The sequence below is a fragment of the Anarhichas minor genome, unplaced genomic scaffold, assembly GCF_050575085.1.
Source record: "Anarhichas minor isolate MPS153535 unplaced genomic scaffold, ASM5057508v1 ptg000010l, whole genome shotgun sequence".
NCBI lineage: Eukaryota > Metazoa > Chordata > Actinopteri > Perciformes > Anarhichadidae > Anarhichas > Anarhichas minor.
This window is the reverse complement of record NW_027466456.1, coordinates 9,379,558-9,400,047: the sequence shown is the minus strand read 5'-3', so window position 1 is coordinate 9,400,047 and position 20,490 is coordinate 9,379,558. Positions and strand designations below refer to the sequence as shown.

Genomic DNA, 20,490 nt, shown 5'->3' with positions numbered 1-20,490 from the left:
CAGAGTAATTGTGTTCAGAGGCTGCTGGATCCTCTTTGCAGCCGGCAGGTGACCTTGTGGCTCACCCTGGTTGCTTATCTGACCTGAGAATACTTCATCCAATGCCCAGCAGCATTGGCTTGCCTTATTCCCACAATCCACACTCTGTCAACAAAGACCTGGTCCATACATTCAAAGTATACATTAAAAGCATAAGCGAGGTAAAGTAGAAGCATCCATCACCAACCTGATTAATTCAGTTAAAGTCATGCCGCCGCTCTTGCGAGAGAGGCCCTAGAGGAGCAATTATGTCATTTAGAATGAACAGACATTTATCTCTCTTAGCATAATGGTCTATGGAAGGAGAGAGCATTAAATAAATAAAAGCAGCAGTGGTCTACTGACATCCTTCAAGGCCACAGTCCAGACTATAGAAACATTTTTAAATATATTTCCTTTAAATCAAAGACCAACTTGGTGAGGATTTTACTGCTAAGACGTTTCTGTTGTGTGAGTCATTTGCTGCTTAAAGACGTGAGACTGATTAAATCACACAGTGCTTCTTTTAAAACACTTGGTGGTAATAGGGAAATGGTTATGTTCGTACAGGTCCTGCACATTTCTTATTATAGAGACACTTCACTAAAAAACAAGAATAGACCAATTAAAGAAACAGACAATAGTAGCACCACACCAGCATGTTTTCACCTTCACAAGCTAAAAAAAGAGGCAATTTATGGATCTTTTCTTCCTATTTCTACAACCTTTACACACCCTCTATGCTGAGTTTTATATCTATAATTCATATTAAAACACCAACATAGCACTATATGTTACGACATAAAAGTGCTTGTCTCTGTGCTTTCCTCATAATATATATACGTATATATATATATACACATCCTCAGTCGATTGAGCTTAACAGCAATAAATAATGGCAGGATAAAGCTTTAATGGGCCCACCAGAATTTTTCAAATGCCGGCAAGTGCCCTGACTCAGCAGTAAAATGACTACATGGTGCGTAGATCCCGGAGATTGAGTCCGGTGATTTACATTATTCATGACTAATTGAATTAGAGCATCTAAATTAGTGAGATGTCATCTATAATACAATGGAAAGGCCTTTTACCTTTTATTCATGAGGGGTATATTAAATGAGCACTTCATTGTCACCGCAGTTTACTGTGTGCTTCTAAGGAGGTTAAACATCTGAACACTTTGAGCTTCACATGGCTTGCTTAAGGATTACCTGACTGTAGTTGTAGTTGCTGCAGAGCTTGGGGAGTCAAGGTAACTGAAAGTAAAATACAGTTAAATCCTAATTAGTGGTTTTGACATTAAAGAGGAGGCTGCTGCACCTGAACATGGCCATATACTTTACAAAAATTGGTACCATTTTACCTGGCATTTGAGTATTCACTTTAAAACTCACACCAAACTCACGACAAAATGCTGAGGTGTAGGAAGGTCAACATGTCAAGATAAAGAAGGCTCTACACACTTCCTCCAATGCAAGTATTTCATGTTAAAAGGTTTTATTTCTAGACTTTCATCAGAGCCTTGTCTCGCAGTCTGGAATGCCGGCAGCAAGGGAAGGACCCAAATGCAGAAAAGGCAGGCAGATTTGTGCCGTTAAATAATGAATGCAGAAGGAACTTACAAATCAGAGAGCTCCAAAAAAAGTTAGAAACAATAGACAGGATACAAAAACAAAACTCCGTGCACCAAGGGAGGACTGAAAGACGAGCCAACAGAGAAAAGACAGGACTATGAGGGACAGACATGAGGGCAGGCTGAAAGCCGCACTGGTGGTAGAAACAATGTGAACAGAGCAAAGCGGACGAGACTAACAAAACACAGGTGATGCATACAAGAAAGGAGGGAACGCCATAAACACAGGAACGTAGTATTACAAAATAAATAGATTACAAAATAAAACAGGAAGTGAAACCTGAAGTATTTTGTGCTAATTATCAAATCTAAATAAATGTGAAAATGAAAAAAGTTCAATGCATCCTGATATTTGGTAAATGTTCAATACTTCAATCTCTAAAAGTGTCTTCAGCAAAACTATAAATGCTGGTGCTCCGTTGTGCCTCCATCTTTAACAATATACTGTTGTATTAACACATAAGTGTTTAGAGAGGATGTGGACATGGTGGAGGAGTACAAGTACCTGGGTGTCTCCATCGACAGCAGACTAAACTGGAAGACCAACATCAACGCTGTGTACAAGAAGGGGATGAGTCGACTCTTTTTCTTGAGGAAACTTCGATCCTTCAACGTGTGCAGCAAGATGCTGGAGATGTTCTACCAGTCTGTTGTGGCCAGTGCACTGTACTTCGCCGTAGTCTGCTGGGGGGGGCAGCATTGGAGCCGGAGACACCAACAGACTTAACAAACTAGTTAAGAAGGCCGGCTCCATCATTGGCTGCAAACAAGACATTCTGGAAGAGGTGGTGGAGAGGAGGACACTGAAGAAACTATTATCCATATTGGATAACCCGGACCACCCTCTCCACCACCTACTGCAGGGGCAGCAGAGCACTTTCTCCAACAGACTGATCCAGCTCCGCTGTCACAAGGACAGATACAGGAAAACATTCCTGCCCTCTGCAATATCACTGTATAATAAATCACCTCTGGCCAAGTCAAACACAAGACTATAACACTGCTACACTGTTGTTGCTGCTGTTGGTGATCTTGTGCACTACTGTTGTTTATTTTTTCCTACTTAGTTAATTTATACGATTCTATTTAGTGTATATACTGTGCATTTGTATTACTTTATTTTCTTAAATTGAATTGGTCCTGCTCTGTTATTTTATTATATTGTATATACTGTGCATTTTCCATACTCAATATTTTATTTTATTTTATTTTATTGTATAACCCTGTTTGCTGCTGCCACAGACAAATTTCCCCTTGGGGATAAATAAAGTATATTTCTATTCTATTCTATTCTTATCTGAAGTAGACATTGTTATACGTTTGTTTTAACAGTGCAAAGCCATTTAAGTTTAAAATAAAATGAGCTATAAAGCACAATGAATATTGTTTGTCTTGTATATGATATGTAGCATATTAAATGCAGTATATATTCATATACATAAATTGCACTATTAAACAGAAACATCCAGAAACCTTAGTCTCATGCATCACACCTCTCAATGAAATTAATCCATGCAGTGTTTCGTACCACATTGTTCCATTTATTAACTCATGTGAAACACATTGCACTATAGGTCCAACAAACAATAGAAGCCTCTACATGCTTTGAAATGCACAGCAGCAACAAGATTCACAGTGTTTGAAACATCCACCAATGAAAATACATTCACATCATTCTCAGTTGAATCATCATTCTCAAAGGACAAGCAGTTTCAAGCAGAGTATTAAAGCCAACAAAGCCAACCAGCAGACATAAGTGTTTTCATGGTTTGAGTTTAGACAATGCACCAGAACGCACCCATTCCTCTTTTTTATTTTATTTTATTTTTTTATATATTTTATACATATATGGCTCAGCCTAACCACAGTTCAACCGGGAGGCACACTACTTGTAAAACACTGTAACATATTTTAATGGAATTACAACTTTACACCACCACATTAGCCAAGCACACTGCTGCAAAATGAATCAAAGGTGTATGTTGAACTGAGACAAGTCAAGTAGAGGACAAAGACATAAAGTAGCAAAAGGACACTTTGATAGTTAGGTAGATAATTCTCTTTTCATCTTAGCAACATGTTATGTAAGCCCATCTGTGACAGATGTCAAAGATATCTGAAGGAACAAAAAGGTTGCAAAATGTACAGCGCAGAACAGTAGAAAGCGTGTAGCTAGTGAGTTTGGAGACATTTCACTTTAAAGAGTCAATGTTAAACATTCAAAAGCAGCAGCGTATTGTGAACAAAAGATAAGAAGATGGACACATAATAGGCATCCAGTATGTATTAACATTCATGAGTGGAGCCATGACTGGTGAGCCAAACCTGTTTCCATTGTTATGTGTGCACTTGTGCTATGCATCATGCACTCTTTAAATAGACTTAAGAGACTGCTCTACAAGCTCTGCAAGGCGACTTGGCTCGATGGCAGCTCCAAATTGCAGCAAAGAACCATCATGTACCTTATCAGTGAACTGCTCATGCAACATGTTTACTACAGTAGCTGGGCCAGTCTCTGAATTCCTGATACCACAGAGTTAACCTATAGAGATGGTCAAAATTATTATTATGGCACAATATTTTTTTCCACAGGGCCATAAGGTAATCATCTGAATACTACATTGTTTTACAGGGTGTAGAAAAATGCAAAATATCAAACGATCAAACATTTTTTTATCGTAAACAATCTCTTCCTGTCTTGAAATCTCAAGACATCAAGTGACTCCTCAGCTCATGAGGCAATCAGTAAATCACTTCCATGCATTAGTGACTTGAGTGAGAGAGATGGTGCCAGCTGGCAACACCAGATTCTCTGGACCTCATAAAGTCTTTTTCAACATCATTATGTACTTGTACACAGTAATTGTAAATGCAGGACTCTCGTGTGTAATTGCCTGCTGAAATAGCCTGTTCCTTGTACAAATGGACAGGATTCAAGCATGTGAGCAAACCTTCACAGTCCGTACAATCAAGCTGGAGATCAATATGCAATATGTTTGGACTAGAGGGCAAATTCAATTCTAACTGAACTCTTAATGAAGCTATCATTCTATCATCGTCTATATGAAGATTACACCGTTTGGATCAATAAACTGGAGTTTGCAGAATTTATGATCTCATGTGTGTCTCCCCTGGTTCCAATGAACATTTATATTGAAACTCTACTGCAGAACCACAAAAAGCACTCCTCGTAAACACCGTGCCTTAAAGATAGTGGAAATGTATCATATTTTCTCTTTACAAAGAATACATTGTTATTCTGCCATTTTCCTCTCCCCAGTGGCAGTTGGGTGGGATGTAACACACTGGAAAATTCCAAACCAAATATAGGGCCAATTAGCTTCATGGGGATATTCCTTTGCGTAATTATCCTGATTATTCTGAACAGGAAGCGTCAGAGTCTCCTGGACAGGGAACTGAGATTATTACATGACGCAGATTCATATGGAAGGTGATTGAGTCAATTGTAAACCTCTGTATCCTCCATATCCCAATGCAGCTTGAGAACAAATGTAATCATTGTTCAATGCATGGACGAAACCCCAGATGTTTCTGTTGAAGTGCATATTAACTGCTGCACAGGATGAACATGTGCTTGGAATAAAAGCTTAAAATGCAGAGCCACAAGCTCAATGAGTGGAGCATTTATGAAAATGTCATCATATTAGTGTGATAACACTGGAAATCCATCACTTGCAGAGGAATACACTGGTGTTTTCTGCACATTCATAGCTGGTAATGAGTTTTATAATAATGATTGATTTGTGTGCAATACATGCCTGAACAATTTCTTTTGTTTCCTTCGATATTTTTGTTTTTGCTCGAAACCAAAGTTAATCTTTTAAGCGGGTCTTCTAATACAGACCAGCTTCTCAAGCGATACAAGATAAACTCTACAACAACATAACTTTTTTTAACACATGGCTTTTGCAGCTAACAGTTTCCTTTAGAGTTATTATCACTGAGCTTGTATGTATTCTCACATTTGAGAGGCAAAGGCAGGCCCGGGCAAAGCAGAGTGTACATAAGTCTAACCTTGTTGGTTGATGTGCTGAGAAGGCAGTGATGTTGGTGTGAAAAAGTGAATAAGTGTCCCATAACACAAAGGTTTACCATGACAGCAAATGTGTCCATCCTTGATATGTCTTTGAATGAGATACTGGATCTCTTCAAATACATTTACAGTGCTATACATGACAACGTAGCTGAAAATAAAAGATTATATATACATCACTGTAAAAGAAATGGATTTCCAAGTGCACTCTTGGTAAATGACATTAAGTCATCTGGCACTAAAACCAAATCACCTCATTGAACAGTACCTTGATTTCAAATCTGAGACCTCTGGTGAATTGCACTGTACCCATTCAAAAGAAATGAACTTTGACTTATATTTAGAGGTAGCATCAAGGCTACAAAGACACAATGTGGCTGATAAGAACCAAACATTTGAATACGAAATGACACAATCAAGATGTCCGAGTCAATCACCACAGAATTAAAAGCATGAATTCGTGCAGTAGCTAAAAAAGATGTTTAAACATGCGGATACAGCCCCTGTGTACTAATGTGAATACCTAACACTGTAGGCCTACATACTGATGATAGCTTGTGAAGCCGCATATATTGGGTTGAGCTGTTGAACAAGCAGTTTCAGGCATGCCAAAAAAAGCTTTTTTTTTAAACCTTTTTGAAATTGTGATTTGTACAGTTTGGACATGGCTTCCTTCATTCCATTATTTTTCTTCTCGTCAGCCTCGTATCCAAAGACCTCCGCTCTCTCTACTTATGTTGATGTAACTGGACAAAAGACTACACAAATGATGTTTGTTTCTCTCCATAAACATTTGGCTGGTGAAATTAGATACACTTGTCATTACACACTGTGTATTGTAACAGAACAAGAATACTATGAATCCAATGGAATACGCAAGGATTTGTCAATGACACTTTGACAGCCTTGTAAGTATCAGGCCACTCTGTTATCCATAATCTCATAATGTTAAACACACCAAATCATTTCCCTCACACAATTCTTCATAAGAGTGAAATTGAAGCTATAAATTGCTGAGAAACATTTGCACAAAAATATACCAGTGCGTTCATGTTCAGGAGGGAGAGCGCAGACAAATTAAAACCTTCACATTTTATAGTCCTGGCTGCTCGCCGAGGAACACCACGTACAGTATATTATAAAATGTACAACAATTGATACCAAGCAGGTAGCTTTGTCAGCATTCAGAAACGACTCACTTCTTATTACTACAGACACTAATAAATAATCTTGTTATCAACAACTGGCTCCAGTTTAGGATTAGCATTTTTCTTTTGAATGGCCACCATGGTTACATTTCATGTAAGATATGGCAATGCTATTTACCACTTAATATAAGCACATTTACAGTTTATTTCTTAATTTACAGACAGTCACAAAAAAAACACAATTTCTCCTTTAACTGGTTTATGGCTGCAAGTTGTTAAAAGCAATGACTCAGTTCACAAACTAAAATGAGCATGAGATGCATCACTTCCATTTAAGTCAATTTAGAGTCACCCATGTTCAGTTTTTGGGTCTGGAAGATGTTATCAAAACTGAAAACTAACAATGAGGAGATTCCTTGCCCCCACGCTGCAGCCAAATGCAAGAGGTGACACGGTCATGCATCCTTATACTGGTTAGGTGACTTTAAATGGAATTTGTTTTTAGCAAAACAAATGCGCCCAGACCAGACTTGGCTGCTTCCTATTAAGACTATAACCGTGTCTCCCATTGCACAATATCCTTTTGTGGACGACATGGAGATAAAGGTTGTCCCCATGTTTTTCACGACACATCCAAGACAAGATGCATTTTCACCTCCATCCAATGTGTCCCTACTTCAACGTCACAAGATAGCAATCCCTGTCAAAGGTTGACTTAGCTACATTGTGGTTTATGAAGGTTTGATGCTGTCTTGCTTTTGCTTGTTAAGGGCATCCAAGGCCGACTGGGTCTCCTTCCGTTCCTCTATGGAGCAGTTGGACACTGCATTAGCCACGATGCAAAACTTGCGGAAGAGGATCTCCCTGAGCAGCAGATAAACCCACGGGTCAAGAATCTGGTTGAGGGAGGCCATGCGGATCGCTGTCAGAAAAAAGTTGCAATCTAACTGGACGTCCCGGCTAGCGATTGATTTGCAGTCGTGTGAGGATACCTGGTTGGAGATCATCCTCAGCATGAGCACCTGAGGAGAGAGGCAGGCACAAGTTGTATGAACCAATACGACAATGAAGACAAATTCTGTTCTTCAGTGAAAATGTACCATTGAGAAAGCCTCTCAGCACACTTGTTGGCTGGGAGATAATAGTTTTTATATTCAATGTCACTATTCTCAAGATAATTTTGAGTAGATACTGTACCAAACAAAATATATAGATAAACAGAATAATGTTCACTTTCTAGGAACTCGCTCTGCCATCATTGCTGACACAGTGCTGTGGTTTCTATTAATGTCCTTGGTGGGACTATTAAATATGTGTTTGATATGACCTCATAGCACACTGAGCAGACCCCCCAAACAGGACTCGGCTAAGTGGATTGCTCCTTAATGGAAAATGGCTACATGGCAAAAGAATCATACATGACATAATTTATCTGACTGGTTTGTGTTTGTGGGGCAGAGAGAAGAGAATTAGAGTAACAGAGGGTGACTGAATGAATGAGTGATTGAGGGAAACAGAAAAGTGTGGTGTGTGCAGTGTCTACTCTTGCAATCCTGCCAAAGGGAAATGAAGCATCTCCAGACATCCACAGCTGCTTGTGACAGGCAGCTGACAATAAAACCCAATTAAACTGTGAATTATGACACAGGGCAATTTATCATGTTAGTACACAGCTGTCAGTGAATGCCACTTTAAGAGAAAGTATGTGGGCATTATTAGAAGATACACAAATAAAGTATTTAGTAGTATATCATCAGTTTCATTCAGCTATATGGGACTATTGATTGTAAGAAAGGTATAGGGTGCAATCGCCCATAGACGCATACCAGCAGAGGAGACCAGCATATCAGCAGGACGCACATAACCCCCAACAGTTGAATGACGGTCTCCGTGGTCAGCCGTTCCCACTGCTTTGACGACTGAGACGTGCCAGACTTTGTTTTACACCGGATAATTAAGCCACGGATCGTCACTATATTGCAGAAAAGTGTAACAAGCAGTGAGAAAATCCCAAGTACAGCGAAAGTGATGGCGAAAAACATATTGCTCCTGTCCCCCGTGCTGATAAAGCACCAGGTGCCCGGCCACTGGTGTGTGTATTCACCGACCCCTGCAGTGGGCAGCAGCGCAAAGAGTAAAACAAGACACCATATGACAGCCAAAGTCTGCTTTGTCACACTTGTCTTCATGTGATTGGAATACCAGTGGGGGTTTGTTATCGCCAAAGCCCTTTCGATTGCCATGGCGCTAGCCAAAAAGAGAGAACACAGGCCAAAAGTTGTCATGCACACACCGAAAAAAGCGCACAATCTGCCCGATGAGTCGATACGATCCCATTTCAGACCAGCTTGGTAAACTGATATAACTATTGGACTTGTCAAAAGCTGTCCAAAAAGGTCAGTTAACGCCAGCGATCCAATGCAGAGCAAGAAAGACCGTTTCCTTTTATTTTCCTTCTTTTTGTACGAGATATACACCAGCATGAGAGCTAATGAGTTGCCCACCATGCCGGTGATCATCATGGTTATGGGGAAACCAACTGATACGGATCCACAACTGGAATTATTGGTGGCATTGCCTTCGCGCAATGACTGGGAGACGTTAAAATCCAACATCTCGCCAATTGTGATTTGCAAGCCCTCCAAAGAATCACAGCCGTCCTTATTCAACATTTCGAAAAGTACAAGTCTACGTGCAGCTGATAAACCGTGTGCGTGTGTCCGGCATCCTCGTCAAATTGCTTCAACTGAATGCAGTGCGTAAAAAGCGCGTCGGGTCTTTTACGCACTGGAGGCGGGACTGTGACGCACCCAGAGGAAGCAAACAAGCTTCTGAACACACTTTGGATTTATAAACCTGACTTTTAGAAACCTTGTCGGGCATCTGCGATATTTTGATCTGAGATCATTAAATGACTACGTACGGCACTTAAGTGTAACACTATCGCAGACGCACCTGCTTCGGACCCGCACGAGTCGATTTCCTAGAGATTATCATCACATTTTAGTGAAGTGAGCACAGACAGGCAGATTTGTCTCATGAGATAGGGGAATAAACAAACCGGCTCTTCGCCTCTTAAGCAGATAAATCACTGAAACATTGTCATTGAGCATCTGAAAACAGATGGGGTTTACTGGCAGGATTAAATGTGGGATTAAGCTATACGGCTACCTCTGGTTGGTGATGAGGAAATTCACATATAAGGCAATTATGGTAGGCCTAGTCTGCATCATTTATCACGGCAATATATAAGACTGTTAATGAGTTTAGATTAGACTCCTATCACGAAAAAAAAAAAAATACATTATAGGCCTACTTTACAACCTAATCTATTAACTAACAGTAGACTCCACAGTCACGTGTAGGTCGCGGGTTCCTTTCTCAGCACAGTATCACCATCAGCATCTTGCAACAGGCTGCCGGCCAACATCTGTCCAAAATGTTGCAGTAAAAACGATTTTACCCAGTTTGAATGCAGTCCGCGGCATGTTGTATCAGACCCTGAAGGTAACAGGTGTCGAAGGTAATAGCCTGCAATTAATTTATGCGACTTTCGGCCTGGAGCAATTACCCACTATATTAAGGACATCGATGTGTTGATCCCGAGGTCCCTCTCCTAAACTCAGCATAATACGAGTAAGAAGTGCCACCTGTTGACCGATGTGAGAACGACAACACTAAAGTGTGGAGCCCATTCTATATTCAATTACTCAAACGTCTAACTAAAAAAATCAGGTGTTTGTTATGGGAACCGATCTCTATCCCACGCTTATGTGCCCACTCCCCCACGTGAACCACACCTTTCAGACTAAACAATGTTTCATATAAACATTTATTTGTGCCTTGCTCTCATTTTACTCTGAACACAATGAGTAGGCGACTGATGAGGTCATTTTTTGTCAGAGGCTCTGGACCTAATTTCTGAACCGATTGAACCAGAGATAGAGGAAGATGTCTCAAAAATTTAAGACATTGATCCTGATTTCGATCCGGACTATCATGACTACCAGTCAACACAGATAGCAAGGAAGTGGCACCTGAGGTGACATTCCAGTCCAAGGGTGGCAACTTGCTCTGGTATTCATCCTCCCAGGACAGAAGAGGCAGAGAGAGAGAGTTGAAAACATAATAAGGATGACGCCAGGGCCAACACGCTATGCAACATCTCGTGTGGATGACTTCAAGTCCAGCTTCCAACTCTTTTTACCAGAGTCCATTGAGGGTATTATACTGGACATGACAAACCTGGAGGGGAGGCGTGTGTTTGGGGACACGTGGAGAGCATTGGACCAGGTAGACCTCCAAGCCTACATGGCTCTGTTGATTCTAGCAGGAGTATATCGGTCAAACAATGAGGCTACAAAAAGTCTGTGGGATGCGGAGTCCGGGAGGCCTATATTCCGGTCAACAATGTCCTTACAACAGTTTCATTTAATTTAGCGATATGTTTTCAGCGTCTATTCACAGCAGTTATTCATATAAACCACTAGTCTGAGACATTGTTTACAGCTTAAAAAGGTGTTAAATAAAATTTGGTGATGATTAATGGTTTTTGTGTTAATGTGTAAGAGCAGTTAAAACAGACCGGTCAAATGTGACCGGGACCACTAAAGTAAGGGGGAAGAAACGAACACGACAGGAGGGTTAAAACAGTGCTCGACATACCAGGTCTACTTACCAGCCTTACCGTGGAAAAATAAAACGTACAAGGGAGTAGCAAGAAACCATTTCAACAGGAGTTTATTTACAAGTGTACATTTGAGTTGTTTCACCAATAAAGTAGTATTGCCACACTACCATAAATCTGGATATACTGTACGGTGTTGGTTATTCTGGGTGTACTAATCTGGAGCACAAATATTATTTTTGAATGTAATAGTTTACCAAGAGACAAATTAAGAGGAATAATTGAGTGTTAAAACAGGTGACAACGGTGTAAAGAAAAGAACAGTAAACACCTAAACCAAAGAATGTTGAATTGACTGCCATTTAGTTAAAACAAGCAATATCATAAAGTAAAATACTTACCTTGAAAACAAAAAGCAAAATATATATTTACGAAGAAAATACAACGGGGCCAAAATTCATTGCTACGTCTGTTATTGTAAATTGGTGCTGAAGTACTTCACCCTTGATTTAAAAAAAGAAAGCATTCATTAAAAAAAATTAAGTGGTCAAATAAAATTAATCAAAAAATATTTACTTCAACTTCCCCACAGATGAGTTGAATAAAACGTACTGCCACGAAGATATGGGTTTAAAACGGCACATAGCCTCTTCACAGTATATCTGATTTTCTATGGGACCAAACATTTATGTCTATTGGACACCCGCAGTTACACACACAGTCACAGGATGTATGTGGTTTTGAAAAGGGAGCTTGTAATGATGGGTAACGGCAGAGAGACGCCATGTTGCCGCTGTCGCTTTTTAGGGAAATTTGACTTTTCTAGGAAAATGGACAGCATACTGAAATTATGTAGTTGTATCCTTGAAACACAACATGCACTTTTCTACTAAGGTTCCTTTACTTGTTTTAAAAGGCTGTAATTAAGTTATTTCTTTTTTGAACTGGAGCCAGAATCGGATGATCCGGAGGACTGGCCGCGGCGCCTGAAATCACACAAACACCATGGGAAGAAGAACAAGGTCAGCAAGTTTAGCAATTAACTCTCACTTATGGAGAGTTAAGACAAGTACACAGTCAAAACAATATAACGAGGCAAAATGTGAACATATTTCTGTAAATCTGAACTCCCTTAAGCGAGGCGACAGATGGCTAATATTAGACAGTGCCATTGTGGTATTCCACAGAAACCCAAACCTTTCGGACGAATGTGATCTAGAACGCCTCCGCTTTTTCTCTCCAGATGAGGACCTGGAGCGACTGCGCTTCTGTCCCCTCTCAGGTGAGGAGGAAGGTGAGCGGGACTTCTTCTGGGGAGAGGAGGCCTTTCCAGACCTGGAGCTGGATCTTTTGGAGGAAAACCAAGCACCGAGGTCAGTAAGGTCAAGACAAGAGTCTCAACAGTGTGGGTATTTATCAAGCTTCTCTGATTAAGAGCACTTAACTATAGGTTAGTGGTGCTGAGAACATTTTAACCAAGACTCTGAAGAGAATGTTTAGCTTCCTCTGGACATAATGAAAGCCAGCACCACTGTGAGATGCTTGATGAAGACCCCAGATGCCTATTCAGACTTTTGAGCCTCGGTAACATTCAAATTTAGTTCAGGTAGTTCGCATTCCGTGTACTTTTTAAGCTCTCGGGCCTAATCGAAACTTGAAAGAACCGTACATCAAAATGATTGAAAACCTTCAGGGCATTTTAAGTATTTTTCCGAATGATTTCAGACCAACATGACTATCTGCAGAGTGAGAAAGAGGACTGTAAGCCGGATCCAGTCTTTGTTCAAACTTAAGCTAGGGAACAGGACCGTTCTGGAGCTTTCAGCCCCATACATACACTCTCTAAGGGAGAGAGTGCATGTCACCTCATTCACCTGGAGTGGGACCTCGAGCGAGATCCAGACCTGGAACTGGATGAGCTTCTAGAGCGGGACCTGAAAGACAAAAAACAGAACCTTTCCAATATTTCCTGAACAAGAAAAACCGGTTGATGGTTCACACGGCAATACAAAGACAGATTTAACTGCATATAAATGTTGAGTATTTAAGTAAAGCTGTTCTTGCCTTACTGTATAGCAAAACGGATGAGCAAATATTCTGACTAAATGAGCATAAACGGGTTTGGAGAAATAACCCATTAAATAGAAAGACAATTAAAACATGTAAACAAGTGCAAGTCATTGGCGTTTCAAAACAATATACAGAAAAAGTATTCAGTCACAGACGGGGAGGGGTTGAGGGAAAAAAACAACAACAACAAATTAGCAGAATACAACGTGTAATTTATGTTGATCAGTAAATCAGAAGGAAGATTGAGCTGATACTGACATTTTGCCTGGAGTTACCCTTGACCTGTACCCTTTACCTGGACCTCGACCGTGAACTGGAGCTGGAGGAGCGCGAAGATGAACGGGACGAACCCGAGCGGCTGCCCTTTTTCTTAGCTGGCTTGTCCTCCTCATCACTGGCATCCAGGTCGTACTTTGACAAGTCTCCCTTGGCATTTCCTCCTCCTCCTCCTCCTCCTTCTTCTCCCTCCTCTTCATCCTCATCTTCATCATCCTACAGAGGAAGTGTATAATATTTCATTGTTGTTGGCAAATATTATAGTACTTGTATTTATGAATTTCCAGCTCCAGCCACAGAACTTACATCCAATTTGTATTTGGAAAGGTCACCATCTTCTTCATCCTCTTCATCTTCCTCGTCATCTGGACCTTTAGCTACTTCTTCCTTTTCACCTTCTTTTGAGGGCGGCGTGCTGCCGGACCTTCCACGAAACTTTTTCTTTTTCCGACCAAACTTGGACATTAAAAAGAGAAACAACCGTATCAGTGAAAATGACCTTTGATCAAGACATTTTAATTAAATACTTTCAGGACACAAGTTCTACCTGCTAAACATTTGTATGCTTGCATGCTACTTTCAGCTGCATTGTTTCAATTATCAAAACAGTAAATGGTCAGGTAGAACTCACTTCATCATATTCCCCATCGGATTCCTCCCGTTCAATGTATTCCACATTCTCCCTTTCATTGAAACCTCCACCATAACCTGAAAGGCAAAGAGGAAATACAAATGGCAATCAACACCCGTCTTTCAAAAGGTGCACCAAAAAACTGGCAAACTATATATTTGTTGGGTTACCTGTTCTCTCTTCAAGCTTGGCATATTTCGGGGTGTTACACATGTTGCACTCTGACCTCCTAGCCCAATTGACATTGCCGCATCTGTATGAGGACAGGAGGAGAGGACAATATAAATCTGTAATATCTCGACACATTTCAAAATGAGAAAAAACAATGTTTGACTTGCTAAATGCATGTTTTCTCATGTATTTTACTCATTAGGAAAATCTTTGTCTATTTGCGCCGGTGTCTGTTTAACCAAACATCTTGGTAGTTCTTTATAAGTTACAATAAACACGTACGTTTTGCATTGCCAATCATTTGCACTGAAGAGGCCTCTGCTCTTCTCAGCCAGAGTTTTCCCAATCTCTGTTCCTCCGGCTTTCATCATCTTCGCCTCTGTGGTTTTCTCTGTGGAAGCAAAACAACGGTATTTAATACAGCTTCTTTTTGACGCTTTGTAATAAGCGTCAACAAAATAGAATTATTAGAATAAAGGACTCACCCCTACCACATCTGTTACAACTTGTTCTTCTAGCAAAGTTCACGTTTCCACACCTGCAAAAGCATAAACAATAAATACATTATATATACAGATAGGACGTGAGCTTGTTACTTCATCATTCAGACAGTGTGTGCTACAAGATGAGTGGTGTATGTTTATTCATGCTGCATGTGCCACAGCGTTAGCTTGTAAGTTAGTCAGACAGTCTGTGTAAAAGGCCTGTGCACTGACGACTGCAGCTGGCTTGTCGTTCACGGAAGACGTTTTTCATGCAGTTCCTGTGTAACATGACACTGCTCTACCTAAGTTAGACTCTAAACTCATTACAACTTGGCATCTACAACATTGTAAACACCGCCCACAATAGTGAGTGGGGACTCTCACCCAACCCCACAGAAGCTAACGATAGCTAGCTTGCTATCTTACGAGTCTGTTGTGCACACTGATAACTATTGTGGAGACTCCCTGTCACGTAAATCCAAAACATTTCCCCGACCCTAAATGTTTTATTTATTCCCCGTGTTTATTTTGCATACAAGGCACTCAATGAGTTAAAATAATAAGGTAAATGTAAGCTCTTTTACTCAGCTAGTCAGCGTGAAATGCTAGAAGGCCTAAGCTAACCACCGTTTGCATGTTAGCACGACCAGAAATGAAAGCAAAAAGATGCTGCTACATTTAACCAGCTAGTACGTGAAATATATATTCTAAATGAGAGCAGCACTCACTTCTTATCAGGACAAATCCAGTCCCCGTCGCTAACTCGAAAACTCTTCCCCGACATGTCTGTGGCCGTTAGCTAACACTGGCTCGTTGGCAGGGTGTGCTCACAATGTTCATGCAGCAGCTAACGGTTAGCCAAACTCCTCCTCCTCCCTCCGCTGGTGCCTTCAGGTGCATCCGGTAACACTATGAACTCGCCTTTCTTTGGATTTTCTTTGGAAATTATTTTGCACAAAACCTTGATCAAAAACAATCACTTTGCGGTCGTTACTTTCTTTCCGTGATCTAAATCAATTACACTCGGATGTATTTAAATAAGTCACTTTACTGCATGTTTTAACGAAAGTATTGTCACAATAAACTGCTTTTTCCACCCCCACTCGAAGACACGAACGCAACATTGACAAACGAACGATGTAAAATAGTAAGATAATAGTCCCCTTCAAATGTGGTGGTGTGGTATTAGCCTTAAATAATTATGTCAATAATTATGTCAATAACTCAATCAATAAAGGGTAACAGTAAAAAGTTATGTCTAATGAACAAATATGCAAGTTCTTAGCAATGCAGATTACACTGTGGCTATAAACCTGCTATAAAACAAACTTTACATCCCTCTAGGTAGCCATAGCCAATCATATTTTGTTTTCTTTATCAAATACTTTTTATTGAAAAAGAGGGAATTAGGCTTAATAGACAGAGGGGTAAATAATTAATATTGGGATTTAAAAAACTGAAAGTCTGCATTCACTTTACAATGGTGAACCTACTTTGAGTACAATATGATGGAAGATACTGAGACTGAGATGGTGGATGTCCAGTGACAGTAATGTAGCTCATGAATGATTTAAGATCTGTTGGTAATGATGCATATTATTCACTCAGAATCCAAATATAGGAGTATGAAACCTTGATATTTATTGTTTTACTGCAATGCCAGTATTAGCCACTAGATGGCAATTAATGCCAACGTTTAACACTGCATAAACCCTCCTGTTTTGTTTTGGTCTATGTCTGCTGCTCACAGGTTCACAATGATTTTGCTTGTTTATCTAAATCAGGGCTGTGTAAGGTAATGTGAAAAGTAACTTTTAAGACGGGCTAGAGTGTGTGTGCTTACATGTATTTCTCTGAATGCAACATACAAATTAAACCATAGTAGTCTTTTGCATAGCTGTCCAAAGCATGAGCAATTATGATTGAATTTGGATTCAAATTTATTTTGTGAGTTTTAAAGAATATGCTCTTCTTTTACTGTCAATTTCACATTTAAGAGATGATTACTGTTAACTTGCCAGGTGTAGTAGTCTTTATAGATTAATCAAATGTTCTGGACATATGCGACATATCAGACAATTGATATGCTATTACATTTCATATCCAACATATCAGTGTGAATCACAAATTATATTATCATTATTAGATATTTTATATGTATATTGTTTTGCAAAAATAACTGTCAATCAGATTGGACCTTGCAAGAAAAGGGTCAGTCCATTGACACATTCATAATTTATATAATTGTACTGCTCTTAATATCAGGATAGTTAAGATGCACTCTATATGTTGAGATCTAAATGCTATTAATTAGGAAGAAGGAAATGCTTTAAGTTACACTGTGAAAATACTTAACAAAAGCTATAACTAGGTAGACAGCAGAGCTTAGGGTGCTCTAGAAGCGCCCTTGTCCACCCAATCTGCTGTTGGTAAAAGTCAAAGACTCTTGGAGGTCGTTGTCACAGCTGGTCCATGAACCTGAGGCCACACAAGTAGCCATTTCAGTGTTTCAACTGGAGTCTATTACTTTCTTTTCTTTGCCCTCTTTCCCTGTTGCCGGCTGAAATATTTGTTGATGCATGTCGTTTATGTCTTGCACAAGATGGGGTTTATTTAATTGAGTACACTAGAGATGAACTGAACAAGACTTTTTAATCATACATCGTTTTAATCATCATGTATCTGTTAAGGAGACATGCACTTGATTTATGAGCCCAAGGCTAGGTTTATTATGACTAGAGGCCAGCAAAAAAAAGGAACCAGAGGGGAGAGAGGCACATTTCTGTTAAAGGAAATGACTCTTGAACCTTTGATATAATTTGCATGCAGAAGCCAGAAGTGTGATATTGCATGAAAACAACAGCCTCCATACACACATATTGTTATTTGTCGAAAGATGAGGCATCCTCTCCGTTCTGTTACGAGTTTTCTTGACTTCATTGAAGTCATTTTTTTTATAAAGGAAGCATCTATTCCTGATAATACAGGAGTCATCTACACTCTCAAGTTTCAGCTGAGGATGTCCTTTCTGCTATAGCTTTCAGTGTTGCACAAAAAAGAGTGAGCAGAGATATGAAGCAAATGAAGCCACGAATAACTAATAAGGAGACATTGCCAATGCTGTTGTATGTTTGTTTGCGGCACAGAGTTTCATGAAAGATTCAGCGAGGAGTCCGGCGATTAATAGCACTTAGGTAAACAACGTCCAATTACATTAAAGTGGCTTCACCGGGGGTAGTGCTTTCTTAACTTCACTGTTTCCTTTTCTGGCCAATGTACAGCCCACCAGCTGATTATGTCCAGGGGTCAATAACACTACTCAGAGAGATTTTTCATGGTGTCAATGACGCTTTGGCTTGGCTGACACCGTTTTCTAGCCCAGTGGCTGGTTACGGCTGAAGGTTCATGCACAGCAGAGTCTCTGACAGGGAAAGGCAGCCATGTATATAGGTTTGGAAAAACCTGGAGCAAGCCACAAGGGCTTTCCAATACTGACAGATGGCAGGGAGCTGTTCCCCGAGAAAATGGGTGCTGTGAGGGTGTTGGAGGCCGGTGGACGTTGGTGCACTCCACCCACCGCTCTTATCTCAGTATCATGATTCCGCATTAATCACGAGGATAACATGTATTTCCCAAGCACCAAACACAAGTCCACTTCTCTGCCCTTATGAGGCATGTCTGTATGTCAATTTGTTTCTGCACATTTGTCAGAGGACAGTCCAACGGAAAGCCAGAGAGCTGGCCCTGTGTTCACACTTTAGCGGTGGGGGGTGAACTGTAAGGTGCCAGCGAACCCCATCAGAATTATATAACACAGACTACTGCACAGTGAAACAGCTTGCGCTGGGAGATGCGCCGCTGCATTGTGCCGTATCTCACATCCTCTCATCCGGTCCTTATCACTAAAGCACATTCATTTTGGGAGCCAGAGAGCACACATTTTACAATCCAGCCTCACCACTTGTTGTAAAAGCAATCTACATGTGTAAAAAAAAATGATAGTAGCTAATAAATCCACTGTTTAGCAGTAATAAAATGCAAGATGGAGCGAGTTCCACTGGATCATCAGTTTTGATTGTGTAAGTGCATGTCAAGCATTCATCCACTGGTGCTGATAGTTTGAAGCCAATTTATATATTTATTTTAGTCACATAATGCTCATGTTCTGAAGCTCGGTAAAAATCACCATGAAGAAGAACATTTTCATAATCACATTCTTGTAACAACCATACTTTGAAATAGCAGGAGACCGAGAGCATTCCTCGCCGACAATATTAATGTGTCAAGTCCAGCTGATCCTGACTGACCCGAAAACTGGAGGAGTGATGCTGGCACAAAGTCCGAGACCAGACGTTGTTCTTCAAATGAAATCAGACAACCCCACAGATAAAGTGTACAGGGCGAGCAGCAATCTCATTCGATGATTCCTGTGCGTCTGTGCAAAATGCGATGTCTATACTACTTGCTTCCATGACAGCAAGGCCAGCGGGACGTTCTCCGATGTCATTTCTCAAATGATTTTGTCAGGTCTGTCTCGCAAACTCTTGTTTAATTGCTGCACATCACTTTTGGGGATCACTTGAAAAGGAAAGAAATCAATGTCGCTCCTGCTCCAACCCCAGGCAAAATAAAGTATCACTCACCCGGCACCCCTTTGTGTCAAAAGAATACTAGTTCCATCGGAAAATATCGTGTTACCCTTTTACTATAGCTCAATTGAGCGTAATTAAAAATATTGTAACATGCTTATTGTTTTGTACCAAAGCTGTTTATATTCATTTGATGGTAATATAACCGTGAAGATGCTTCATACTGAATCAGCCTTTAATCAATTATGAAACATAATTCATGAAACCATCTTCTCAATTTCACATTTGCTAATATTTCACTCTCCACAGACAGTGTTTTGTTTTTTGGCTGTTGTGTATTCTTGTGGCAGAGGAGAGAAAATGAAAATGAAATAGAGGTAGACAGAGGGGAAATTGACAGATTGACAGAGAAAAAGAAAGAGGAGATGGGTTCACAGTAAACAATACTGGGTATATAGACTGTAATTAAGTGACCTGACTTCAATTAGAAGCATTATGTGTGGAAATTGTTTTTCTGGTTTGACGCACTCAACCGTGCATTTGATCCCATATTTCTTCTCCCGTTATCTTTAACCTCCCCCAATTCATTGCTCTTTATTCACTTCAAGTTCCACGTCACCACCTCACTGCCGGGCTGACAGTTACTGAGGAGGTAATCTGATTGCCATATAACAATGGCTAATGCGGGAAAACGGGAAGCAGCTTCGGCGCAGCCTTGGCCTATGCGTCATCTGGCTCTGCTCTTGGCAGTGACACAGTTCTGGCAGTGGGGTGATTAATGTGATAGG

The 20,490-nt window shown here is 40.3% G+C and overlaps 2 protein-coding genes across 3 annotated transcripts; both read right to left on the bottom strand.

The window, feature by feature from the left end:
* Window positions 1–3,177: 3,177 nt before the first annotated feature.
* ptger3 (prostaglandin E receptor 3 (subtype EP3)) lies at window positions 3,178–11,413 on the bottom strand. The gene is made up of 2 exons (XM_076088074.1): window positions 8,680–11,413; window positions 3,178–7,875 (listed from the first exon to the last, which is right to left on the bottom strand). The coding sequence occupies exons 1-2, from the start codon at window positions 9,523–9,525 to the stop codon at window positions 7,585–7,587; spliced, it is 1,137 nt and encodes a 378-aa protein (XP_075944189.1). The 5' UTR covers window positions 9,526–11,413; the 3' UTR covers window positions 3,178–7,584.
* A 154-nt stretch (window positions 11,414–11,567) lies between these two features.
* zranb2 (zinc finger, RAN-binding domain containing 2) lies at window positions 11,568–15,982 on the bottom strand. Of its 2 annotated transcripts, none has more exons than XM_076088075.1 (10): window positions 15,842–15,982; window positions 15,114–15,166; window positions 14,911–15,019; window positions 14,628–14,710; window positions 14,458–14,534; window positions 14,133–14,282; window positions 13,846–14,042; window positions 13,355–13,414; window positions 12,678–12,827; window positions 11,568–12,466 (listed from the first exon to the last, which is right to left on the bottom strand). In XM_076088075.1, the coding sequence occupies exons 1-10, from the start codon at window positions 15,895–15,897 to the stop codon at window positions 12,409–12,411; spliced, it is 993 nt and encodes a 330-aa protein (XP_075944190.1). In that variant the 5' UTR covers window positions 15,898–15,982; the 3' UTR covers window positions 11,568–12,408. The 2 variants fall into 2 exon arrangements, with proteins under 2 accessions (XP_075944190.1, XP_075944191.1); XM_076088076.1 differs by having other exon boundaries at window positions 15,120–15,166.
* Between the last annotated feature and the right edge of the window lie 4,508 nt (window positions 15,983–20,490).